The sequence below is a fragment of the Oncorhynchus masou genome, chromosome 12 (genome assembly GCF_036934945.1).
Source record: "Oncorhynchus masou masou isolate Uvic2021 chromosome 12, UVic_Omas_1.1, whole genome shotgun sequence".
Classification (NCBI taxonomy): domain Eukaryota; kingdom Metazoa; phylum Chordata; class Actinopteri; order Salmoniformes; family Salmonidae; genus Oncorhynchus; species Oncorhynchus masou.
Genome location: NC_088223.1, coordinates 6353635 through 6366367, shown reverse-complemented (window position 1 = coordinate 6366367; position 12733 = coordinate 6353635). Strand labels below are relative to the sequence as shown.

General features: G+C 44.8%; 1 protein-coding gene across 1 annotated transcript; it reads left to right on the top strand.

Moving 5' to 3' along the window:
- The first annotated feature begins 885 nt into the window (after positions 1–885).
- Positions 886–11956, top strand: nup42 (nucleoporin 42). Its single transcript, XM_064979089.1, has 7 exons — positions 886–1139; positions 5676–5940; positions 6315–6403; positions 8047–8123; positions 8944–9030; positions 9129–9231; positions 11360–11956. The coding sequence occupies exons 1-7, from the start codon at positions 995–997 to the stop codon at positions 11836–11838; spliced, it is 1245 nt and encodes a 414-aa protein (XP_064835161.1). The 5' UTR covers positions 886–994; the 3' UTR covers positions 11839–11956.
- The last annotated feature ends 777 nt before the right edge of the window (positions 11957–12733 follow it).

The following is a 12733-nucleotide window of genomic DNA, read 5'->3' as shown; positions in this document are numbered from 1 at the left end:
AACTAGCACATTTTTAAGAATTACTGGATCTAAGAACACAATGACACCCTCTGTATTCATGTCACCTAGCAGACATGTTCTCAGGCACCAAGTATCCAACTCCTTTCACTCACAGGCAGACCGACAGGTAGACAATCAGACAATCAGGAAGGCAGACAGACACATTAGCATGGGCTTGTTGTCAACAACAACCAAAACACATACTATTCGCAGGAATATTAGGATTGAGTGACTTAGTGTCAGTGTATGCAGGTGCATGTGATTGGTGATACTGTACTGTGTGTGGTGTGTGTCTCTCTATCTGTATGGGGGCGGTAGGTAGCCTCGTGGTTCGAGCATTAGCACGGACCTCCAGGTTAAAGGAACATGAAATGCACCTCGACAGGTTGTTTGTTGTCATGGCAATGCCCCTAAAGACTACCGCCACCACTGGTGAAACAGTGGAGTTGGCAAATCCCACAGACACTCATTCTGTGTTCCTCCTTCTTCCTCCTCTCTTTCACTCCCTCCATCCTCTCTGTCTCGCAATACTTTCACCTATAAGCTAAAAATAACAGTTTGCATAGCAACTATACTATCAACACTGACAATCAAGACAATTTTGATGCTCTAAACATAGGCTATTTATTTACAGCATTTGAACACCCACATGCATGTGACACTCACTCATATACACACACAATAATACTATAAATTGTAGTCTTTGGTAATATTATTTAATTGCCTAATTACCGGTATATAATTATTTACTGTACTATTTTCTACACGGTCTGATGATTTTGTTGATCGAGTTACTTTCCTGACTGCAGTACCAAAACCAAACACAGGGGCACCCTGTTGCATTAAACCCACTTTAAAACTGACGTCATAGCCCTGCGACATTTTCAAAATGGCGTAATCTGAACAAAAACAATGTGGTGATGAAAACTATAGTGGGAAACAAGAGGATTTTTGTTTCATTCACCGCACCGACAACTTTAAATCCTGCAACACTATGCCGGTGTGCAACTTTTGGATGCAAGGCCGTTGTCGCTATGGCGACAAGTGTTGGAATGAGCACCCAAATGCAGGCGGTGGCGGCTACGGTGGAGAGTACAACAGCCGCCCCCCTCAACAGTCCAACAGAGGCGGGGGAGGAGGTAAGGAGTACTTAGTTGTAGTAGCTCCCAGTCTTTTTCTGCTATACTGTAGCTCGTCATGGAACGATTGAGAACGGAGATCTGATTTAGTTTTTTTTAAACACTACTGATTCCACACAACGTATCGACGCTTGTGTCACACGAACGCTTCAAACGCACCGACGTTGTCATTGTGCAAAATAGTACGCACCACAATCTGGATATGTGTTCAACATTCACCTCCTGCTACCATTTCTGTCAACCCGTCTACGCATACGTTCGATAAATTCAACATATGCACCACAAAGGCAAACGCAGCGTTTCATTGGGAATGAATGTAATTATGCTGGACCAACATGAAACGCTGTCGGTGTTCTAAGCGTAAGAATACTACGCGATGATGACGTTCTCAGCTTGACGTCACACTGTCATCTGAATATGGGATTATAACGATGACAACATGATGTAAATTTGAATTTCGTGGTCGCACATTGAGATGTGGTTGAAAGTACGATTAGCAAATGCTGAATAATCCAACCATTTTTGTTAGTGTCATTGATGTAATGTGTCATTGTGTCATTGACTAATACCTCTAGGGTCCTGTGGTGTTCTGGCAGTATGCTGCTTTCTTGTGTTCTGACTCCCTCTACACCTGAAATGAAATAAGAAAAAGAGGAATAACAGCACTGTCTTGTCAGTCAGTAACTAGGTTAACACTCATGTCAAATGATACCCAACCAATACGCCTAGTAGTCTTTATCTCTGACTCTGGAGTCTGTTGCTATGTCTCTTCTCATGGAGGCTTCCCTGTTCAGAGGAAACATGGAGCATTTTGTGGAGAAGTTGTATTTACTATGCGCTCTTCCGGGACAATGTGGATCAACCGGTCGTTTCAGTGCAACAATTGTTTACTGACAGAGGACTATAGAGAAGAAGTGGCTACTCTTAGCAAGGGTGTCTTGTCTGACGCACCGGCTCCTCCGTCAGCCACAATGGGTTTTGCGGCCCAAGCCACTTAAAAATTCTGGAACCTCTCACCAGCCGTTATAATCATCAGCTCTATGGCAAGAAACATCTTGGTTCCTGGGGCAGAAACCTATCCTAGGGCTCGGGTACAGCGCATTAGGCTGCTTCCTATCGTTTTACACCAGAAGAAGGGGACTGTCGGAATCCACGTGGGATCTATACTGAACAAAAATATAAACGCAACATGTAATGTGTTGGTCCCATTTTTCATGAGCTGAAATAAAATATCCCAGAAATGTTCCATATGGACAAAAAAGCTTATTTCTCCAAAATTGTCCATAATTTTGTTCGTGATAATTTCTCTTTTGCCAGGGTAATCCATCCACCTGACATGTGTATCATATCAAAAGCTGATTAAATGGCATGATAATTACGCAGGTGCAACTTGTGCTGGGAACAATAAAAGTTTATTTTAAAATGTGCAGTTTTGTCACAACAGAATGCCACAGATGTCTCGAAGGAGTCTGCAATTGGGATGCTGACCGCAGGAATGTCTGCCAGGTTTGTTACCAGAGAATTGAATGTTCATTTTTCTACCATAAGCCGCCTCCGCATCGGTTTAAAGAATTTGGCAGTATGTCCAACCAGCCTCACAACCGCAGTCCCACGTGTATGGCGTTATGTGGGCGAGCGGTTTGCTGATGTCACCGTTGTGAACAGATTGCCCCATGGTGACAGTGGGGTTATGGTATGGGCAAGTATATACTACGGACAACGAACAAAATTGCATTTTATTCATGGCAATTTGAATCGCATTTTTACTTGTGAATCCCTTTCTACAAATTTACAAAACTTTCTACAAGCTTACGAATCTCTTGGTAACGTGACAACAATGACAGAACAATGTGCAGATTCAAAATTTGCAGCAGAATGTTCATACTCGTAAATGGATTTGTAATCATTGTGAAAATAAATAATTCTTTCCGTTCTTGTTGAATGTATTCAAATGTCAAAACTTTACCACTGTTGTATAATGATGTGTGAAAGATTTAACTAGCTAGCGAAAATAAACATTTGTGAATCATACTTGCACCCACATCTGTGTGCGACCACGAAATCCAAAATACAATCTCATGAAGTTCCGTCACCATTAAAATCCATAATCCCAGAACTGACAGGAGCAGACTTCTGCTGAAAGCTTTGTAACATTTTTTTACCAAGATATTTCACCTTTGTAGGTGGAAAGATCGCTCAATTTTTTGTAAAGTTTTCTTTGCCAAGAAAATCACAATATGATATTATCACAATACTTACAGTACCAGTTTCTAATCTTTTTTAAATGATGAGTTTCGATTTGCTGTTCAGTTTTTTTTTAATTTAACATCCTAAATCATTCAATGGAGCCACCGTCCTTTGTAAATGTTTAGTTAGTTAAATAAAAATCTAGGTTGCTTGTTTCAAAGCAGCATTACCACGTCATCAATGACCTCCGAAAGATTAGTTTGATTGTTTTCAACACACGGTTTGAAAAAGAACAATGCAAGATCCCACTGATTTCGCCCTGGTGCTTTCTTTGATGCAAAGTTGCTTTCACACACCAACCTCCAAATTGGAGATATTTAAATGTTTGCTATTTTATTGCTATTTATTGCTATAAAAAAAATCACATTTACATAAGTATTCAGACCCTTTATTCAGTACTTTGTTAAAAACCTCTTAAGGATCCGCCCCCTTTTTTTAAATTTTCGCCTAAAAGGACATACCCAAATCTAACTGCCTGTAGCTCAGGACTTGAAGTAAGGATATGCATATTATTGATACAATTTGAAAGGAAACACTTTGAAGTTTGTGGAAATGAGTGTAGGATAATATAACACATTAGAGCTGGAAAAACATAATACAAAGAAAAAAAACATATTTTTTGTACCGTCATCTTTGAAATGCAAGAGAAGTGCCATAATGTATTATTCTAGCCCACGCGCAATTTAAATTTTGGCCACTAGATGGCAGCAGCGGATGTGCAATGTTTTAGACTGATCCAATGAACCATTGCATTTCTGTTCAAATTTTGTATCAAGACTGTCCAAATGCGCCTAATTGGTTTATTAATCATTTTCAGGTTCATAACTGTGTACTCTCCTCAAACAATAGCATGGTATTATTTCACTGTAATAGCTACTGTAAATTGGACGGTGCAAATAGATTAACAAGAATTTAAGATTTCTACCCAAACCAAATATGTCTTATGTCTTGGGAAATGTTCTTGTGAGCTTGAAAAGCTCATGTGAGCTTGAAGGCACACTGTGTGTTGTGAAATCTGTGAATGTATTGTAATGTTTTAAAATTGTATAAACCGCCTTAATTTTTCTGGACCCCAGGAAGCGTAGCTGCTGCTTTGGCAGCAGGTCTCTCCAGTGATGTTAGATTGGGTTCAAGTCTGGGCTCTGGCAGGGCCACTCAAGGACATTCAGAGATTTCTCCCAAAGCCACTCCTGCATTGTCTTGGCTGTGTGCTTTAGGGTCGTTGTCCTGCTGAGGGGTGAACCTTCGTCCCAGTCTGAGGTTCTGAGTACTCTGGAGCAGGTTTTCATCAAGGATCTCTCTGTACTTTGCTCCGTTCATCTTTCCCTCGATCTTGACTAGTCTCCCAGTCCCATCCCCACAGCATGATGCTGCCACCACCATGCTTCACTTCCTCCAGAAGTGAATCGTGGCATTCAGGCCAAAGAGTTCAATGTTGGTTTCATCAGACCAGAGAATCTTATTTCTCATGGTCTGAGAGTACTTTTGGTGCTTTTTGGCAAACTCCAAGTGGGCTGTTATGTGCCTTTTACTGAGGAGTGGCTTCCTTCAGGCCACTCTACCATAAAGGCCTGGTTTGGTGGAGTGCTGCAGAGATGGTTGTCCTTCTGGAAGGCACAATCCAGTCTCGAGCTCTATGGACAATTACTTTGACCTCATGGCTTGGTTTTTGCTCTGACATGGACTGTCAACTATGGGACCTTATATAGACAGGTGTGTGCCTTTCTAAATCATGTCCAATCAGTTGAATTTACATTTACATTTAAGTCATTTAGCAGACGCTCTTATCCAGAGCGACTTACAAATTGGTGAATTCACCTTCTAACATCCAGTTTACCACAGGTGGACTCCAATCAAGTTTTAGAAACATATCAAGGATGATAAATGGAAACAGGATGAAGTTTGGCTCTGGGCTGTGAACCTTCGGGCGAGGTTTGGCTCTGGGCTGTGAACCTTCGGGCGAGGTTTGGCTCTGGGCTGTGAACCTTCGGGCGAGGTTTGGCTCTGGGCTGTGAACCATCGGGCGAGGTTTGGCTCTGGGCTGTGAACCTTCGGGCGAGGTTTGGCTCTGGGCTGTGAACCTTCGGGCGAGGTTTGGCACTGGGCTGGTGAGTAAACCTTCAGCAGTGGTTCTGGCAAGTAAAAAAAACTTTTTTTTTGTCTTTAACAGAAACAGATGGGCTATTGAAGCTAATGAATTGAAAGTGGGTCATCATGTTATGCAGCCTAGAAACACATTTCTCCCGTCCAATATAAGGGTAGTGAAATCTATGAACTTCCTGTTTTCAGGGTTTGGGAACAGAGTGTGGGTGAACCCAGCTCAGAGGTCTGGAGGAGGAAGCTACAACCAGCCAGCATCCTTCTCCTCCCAGCAGGGTGGCAACACCTGGGGTCCAGGAGGAGGAGGGAGAGGAGGAAGGGACAGCCAAGCCCAGAGCTCTCACTTCAGTTTCGCAGCCTCCTCTCCAAACCAAAACAGATTTTCTGCCTTAAACACTCAAAGCAGCTTCGACAAAGGTGGGAGAGGAGAAGTGGAAGACAATGAAAAACACTTGTAAGTCCACTGATTGCTTGGGTGGGAACAATTTTCTCAATGGGATTCAGAATTGACACACGCACACACACGTGTGTATATATACAGTGGGGCAAAAAAGTATTTAGTCAGCCACCAATTGTACAAGTTCTCCCACTTAAGAGGCCTGTAATTTTCATTATAGGTACACTTCAACAATGACAGACAAAATGAGGAGAAAAAGATCCAGAAAATCACATTGTATGATTTTTAATGAATTTATTTGCAAATGATGGTGGAAAATAAGTATATATATATATATATAGGGTTTGGGATAAATATATAAAAATGAGTCCCTGACAAAGTAGTCTGTAAATGTAATGGCCTGTTATCAGAATGCCTTGTCTCCTCACCAGGGAGACCATCCAGAAAGATATGGAGATCTGGGAGACTTCAGGCCAGTGGCTTTTCTCCTGTTACTCTGTCCTCAAAGCAACCATCTCAGGTAAGAGAAACAGCTTAGCTTTGGTCTGTCCCACTATAGGATGGTCTGGTTATTTTGACACTATCACACACATTTATTTTAATTTTTTTAACCTCTATTTAACCAGGCAAGTCAGTTCAGAAAAAATTCTTATTTTCAACGATGGCCTAGGAACAGTGGGTTAACTGCCTGTTCAGGGGCAGAATGACAGATTTGTACCTTGTCAGCTCGGGGATTCAATCTTGCACCCTTTTGGTTACTAGTCCAACACTCTAACCACTAGGCTACCTGCCTCCCCACATGGGGCCCGTAGCACGCACTCCAGCAGGTATATCTCACTGGTCATCCCCAAAGCCAATTCCTCCTTTGGCTGCCTTTCCTTCCAGTTCTCTGCTGCCAATGACTGGAACGAATTGCAAAAATGGCTGAAGTTGGAGACTTATATCTCCCTCACTAACTTTAAACATCAGCTATCTGAGCAATTTACCGATCGCTGCAGCTGTACACAGCCCATCTGTAAATATCCCATCCAACTACCTCATCCCCATATTGTTTTGTATTTTTTTTGCTCTTTTGCACACCAGTATTTCTACTTGCACTTCCTCATCTGCACATCTATCACCAGTGTTAATTTGATACATTTCCTACCTGGTTAAATAAAGGTGAAATAAAAATAAATGAATAAAAACACAGTTGTTAACCATTACCTCAGTTGGGGTGGAAGGAACATCTTGGATAGATCTTGATGTAGCTGCAGTAGTATCAGTAGTAGCAGAAGTAGTAGATGTAGCTGTAGTAGTAGCAGTAGTAGCTGTAGTAGTAGCTGTAGTAGTAGCTGTAGTTGTAACAGTAGTAGTAGTAGTAGCTGTAGTAGTAATTGTAGCTGTAGTCGTAGATGTAGCTGTAGTAGTAGCAGTAGTAGCTGTAGTAGTAGCTGTAGTAGTAGCTGTAGTTGTAACAGTAGTAGTAGTAGTAGCTGTAGTAGTAGTTGTAGCTGTAGTAGTAGATGTAGCTGCAGTAGTAGCAGTAGTAGCTGTAGTAGTAGCTGTAGTAGTAGCAGTAGTTGTAACAGTAGTAGTAGTAGTACTAGTTGTAGCTGTAGTAGTAGTTGTAGCTGTAGTAGTAGATGTAGCTGTAGTAGTAGCAGTAGTAGCTGTAGTAGTAGCTGTAGTAGTAGCAGTAGTTGTAGCTAGTTGTAACAGTAGTAGTAGTAGTAGTACTAGTTGTATCTGTAGTAGTAGTTGTAGTAGTAGTCGTAGCTGTAGTAGTAGTCGTAGCTGTAGTAGTAGTCGTAGCTGTAGTAGTAACAGTAGTAGTAGCTGTAGTAGTAGTCGTAGCTGTAGTAGTAGTAGTCGTAGTAGTAACAGTAGTAGTAGCTGTAGTAGTAGTAGTAGTAGTAGTAGTAGTAGAAGTAGCTGTAGCAGTAGTAGCTGTAGTAGTAGCTGTAGCAGTAGTAGCTGTAGCTGTAGTAGTAGTTGTAACAGTAGTAGTAGTACTAGTTGTAGCTGTAGTAGTAACAGAAGTAGCTGTAGTAGTAGTAGTAGTACTAGTTGTACCTTTAGTAGTAGCAGAAGTAGCAGGCTATATTAGATTGGCTGTGATGTTAACTCCAGTATATTGAATGGAGGTGGACGGCATTGAACCGGGTCTCCTCCTCTGTGCAGGGTTCACAGAGCTCTCTCCAGAGGAGCTGAGACTGGAGTACTACAACACCAAGCCGTCAGGAGACCTGCAGGGATATGTGAGTAGAATCACATGCATGTGTCCCTTTCTCTGCATGAAGACTGTATAACGTGAAGCCGTCTGTGCACTGGGATTCAATGTCATGAACACTGTATAACGTGAAGGCATCTGTACAGGGATTCAATGTCATGAACAATACTTTATTGATACATATGAGACAGACATTTGTCTTCTGCTTTTAACCAACCCCTCTGATATACACACATTATGTAGGAGAGGCTGGAGCAGAGGGGGGAGAGAGAGGTCACACATTATGTAGGAGAGGCTGGAGCAGAGGGGGGAGAGAGAGGTCACACATTATGTAGGAGAGGCTGGAGCAGAGGGGGGAGAGAGAGGTCACACATTATGTAGGAGAGGCTGGAGCAGAGGGGGGAGAGAGAGGTCACACATTATGTAGGAGAGGCTGGAGCAGAGGGGAGAGAGAGGTCACACATTATGTAGGAGAGGCTGGAGCAGAGGGGGGAGAGAGAGGTCACACATTATGTAGGAGAGGCTGGAGCAGAGGGGAGAGAGAGGTCACACATTATGTAGGAGAGGCTGGAGCAGAGGGGAGAGAGAGGTCACACATTATGTAGGAGAGGCTGGAGCAGAGGGGAGAGAGAGGTCACACATTATGTAGGAGAGGCTGAAGCATCCGCAGTGCAGCGCCCAATGAGAAGTTTAGGGGCTTAAATTCCTTGTTCCCACCAGTGATTCTAACTTAAGGACAGGGATTCCAGATAGCATCACATTACATATATATGTCTGTGTGTCTTCTTTTTTTTTACTGAGAAATGAATTTCAATCAATACTGACAGCAGCCTTCCTTGTGTTTGTAGGCGAACGTCATCAATCAGCTGGTCAACCAATGGAGAAGCAGAGTCCAGGAGCTGAGGGCTATGAGCGGCAACACCAGAGTCGCTATGGTAACACACACACACACACTACTTTCTGTAGTAATACGACAAGACAAATATAAAGCCTTGTATGTACAAGGTGAGGAATACTCTCTCGTCTCTCCCAGCTTGCAGAGCTGGACAACCCAGCACCACAGGCAGCGTCTGGAGGTTTTGGGTCGACACCAGTGACCGGCTTTGGGTCCTCAGCACCATCTGGCTTCGGAACAGGTCAGATCTGCTGTAGCCTGTGTTCCTCATAGGAATACAATACAAGTGGAATACAGGCATGGAGGCCTTCTCTAACTCCTATGTTGACTGGCTAAGACCCCCTGTAACTCCTATGTTGACTGGATCAGACCCTCTGTAACTCCTATGTTGACTGGATCAGACCCTCTGTAACTCCTATGTTGACTGGATCAGACCCCCTGTAACTCCTATGTTGACTGGATCAGACCCTCTGTAACTCCTATGTTGACTGGATCAGACCCTCTGTAACTCCTATGTTGACTGGCTAAGACCCTCTGTAACTCCTATGTTGACTGGATAAGACCCTCTCTAACTCCTATGCTGACTGGATAAGACCCTCTCTAACTCCTATGTTGACTGGATAAGACCCTCTCTAACTCCTATGTTGACTGGATAAGACCCTCTCTAACTCCTATGTTGACTGGATAAGACCCCCTGTAACTCCTATGTTAGTGGGACATGCAGTTGTCCTTTTAAATATTTACTTGCGTTCCTAATTCTCTTCATTCCTATATTGAACATAAGGTTTCCATGAGAGAGTGCCAATGTTTGTGCCTGAGGGATAGGAGGATAGTGGGCTCGTAGGATGATATAAACTCAGCAAAAAAGAAACGTCCCTTTCTCAGGACCCTGTCTTTCAAAGACAATTTGTAAAAATCCAAATAACTTCACAGATCTTCATTGTAAAGGGTTTTAACACTGTTTCACATGCTTGTTCAATGAACCATAAACAATTAATGAACATGCACCTGTGGAACGGTCGTTAAGACACTAACAGCTTACAGACGGTAGGCAATTAAGGTCACAGTTATGAAAACTTAGGACACTAAAGAGGCCTTTCTACTGACTGAAAAACACCAAAAGTAAGATACTCAGGGTACCTGCTCATCTGCGTGAACGTGCCTTAGACATGCTGCAAGGAGGCATGAGGTGTGCAGATGTGGCCAGGGCAATAAATCGCAATTTCCGAACTGTGAGGCGCCTAAGACAGCGCTACAGGGAGACAGGACGGACAGCTGATCGTCCTCGCAGTGGCAGACCACCTGTAACAACACCTGCGCAGGATCAGTACATCCGAACATCACACCTGCGAGACAGGTACAGGATGACAACAACAACTGCCCGAGTTACACCAGGAACGCACAATCCCTCCATCAGTACTCAGACTGTCCGCAGTAGGCTGAGAGAGGCTGGACTGAGGGTGTGTAGAACTGTTGTAAGGTAGGTCCTCACCAGACATCACCGGCAACAACGTCGCCTATGGGCACAAACCCACCGTCACTGGACCAGACAGGACTGGCAAAAAGGGCTCTTCACTGACGAGTCGGGGTTTGTCTCACCAGGGGTTATGGTTGAATTCACGTTTATTGTCGAAGGAATGAGCGTACCATCGAGGCCTGTACTCTGAAGCGGGATCGATTTGGAGGTGGAGGGTCCATCATGGTCTGAGCTTTTTGTCATTGCAGGCAATCTTAACGCTGTGCGTTACAGGGAAGACATCCTCCTCCCTCATGTGGTACCCTTCCTGCAGGCTCATCCTGACATGACCCTCCAGCATGACAATGTCACCAGCCATACTGCTTGTTCTGTGTGTGATTTCCTGCAAGACAGGAATGTCAGTGTTCTGCCATGGCCAGCGAAGAGCCCAGATCTCAATCCCATGGATCACGTCTGGGACCTGTTGGATCGGAGGGTGAGGGCTAGGTCCATTCATCCCAGAAATGTCCGGGAACTTGCAGGTGCCTAGGTGGAAGAGTGGGGTAGCATCTCAAAGCAAGAACTGGCAAATCTGGTGCAGTCCATGAGGAGGAGATGCACTGCAGTACTTAATGCAGCTGGTGGCCACACCAGATACTGACTGTTACTTTTGATTTTCACCCCCCCCCCCCTTTGTTCAGGGACACATTATTCCATTTCTGTTAGTCACATGTCTGTGGAACTTGTTCAGTTTATGTCTCTGTTGTTGAATTTTGTTTTGTTCACAAAAATATTTACACATGTTAAATTTGCTGAAATTTAACGCAGTTGACAGTGAGAGGACGTTTCTTTTTGTTGCTGAGTTTATATATCTGCTACTTCTCTCAAACTGGACTCTTCCTCCTCTCCTCAGGTTTCGGAGTGCCGGCCCCAGTCCAGGACACCTCAGGTGCCAGTAATTTCAGCTTTGCTGGACCAGGTGCAGCTTCTTCTCTCGGCAGTGCTGCGTCAGCCATCGCACCAGCTCCCACTGGGATTGGCTCTATGGCCACCACTGTTCCCTCGGCAGCCGGTTTCTCCTTTGCCACCAACAAGGAGCCAACGACAGCCGGTTTCGGAGCTCCTGCCTCTGCGTCCGGGTTTAGCTTTGCCTCGACGGTCGCTGGTGGGGGAGGAGCATTTGGAGGGAGTGGTTTCGGGAGTGTAGCGCCAGTGGCTGCAAGTGGTTTTGGACAGGCGAGTGGAGGGTTTGGAGTTATGGCCCCAGCAGACAGTCTCTTCACCCCCCAGAGCCAGCTGAGCGAAGAGGAACTGAAGGAGTTTGGAGGGAAGAGGTTCACCCTGGGACAGATACCACTCAGACCCCCCCCTGTTAATATGTTGGTGGTCTGATCCCACCACTCAAACCCCCCCCTGTTAATATGCTGGTGGTCTGATCCCACCACTCAAACCCCCCCTGTTAATATGCTGGTGGTCTGATCCCACCACTCAACCCCCCCCCCCCCAGTTAATATGCTGGTGGTCTGATCCCACCACTCAACACCCCCGTTAATATGCTGGTGGTCTGATCCCACCACTCAACACCCCCTGTTAATATGCTGGTGGTCTGATCCCACCACTCAAACCCCCCTGTTAATATGCTGGTGGTCTGATCCCACCACTCAAACCCCCCCGTTGATATGTTGGTGGTCTGATGTCTGATCCCACCACTCAAACCCCCCTGTTAATATGCTGGTGGTCTGATCCCACCACTCAGACCCCCCTGTTAATATGCTGGTGGTCTGATGTCTGATCCCACCACTCAAACCCCCCTGTTAATATGCTGGTGGTCTGATCCCACCACTCAACCCCCCTGTTAATATGCTGGTGGTCTGATCCCACCACTCAAACCCCCTGTTAATATGCTGGTGGTCTGATGTCTGATCCCACCACTCAAACCCCCCTGTTAATATGCTGGTGGTCTGATCCCACCACTCAACACCCCCGTTAATATGCTGGTGGTCTGATCCCACCACTCAACCCCCCTGTTAATATGCTGGTGGTCTGATCCCACCACTCAAACCCCCCTGTTAATATGCTGGTGGTCTGATCCCACCACTCAAACCCCCCTGTTAATATGCTGGTGGTCTGATCCCACCACTCAAACCCCCCTGTTAATATGCTGGTGGTCTGATCCCACCACTCAACCCCCCTGTTAATATGCTGGTGGTCTGATCCCACCACTCAAACCCCCTGTTAATATGCTGGTGGTCTGATCCCACCACTCAAACCCCCTGTTAATATGCTG

Coding starts and splice junctions, on each gene's coding strand:
- nup42 (XM_064979089.1), top strand. CDS start 995: ATGCCGGTGTGCAACTTTTGGATGCAAGGCCGTTGTCGCTATGGCGAC. Junction 6,404..8,046: donor CCTCAAAGCAACCATCTCAG/GTAAGAGAAACA, acceptor TCCTCTGTGCAG/GGTTCACAGAGCTCTCTCCA. Junction 8,124..8,943: donor CAGGAGACCTGCAGGGATAT/GTGAGTAGAATC, acceptor TTGTGTTTGTAG/GCGAACGTCATCAATCAGCT.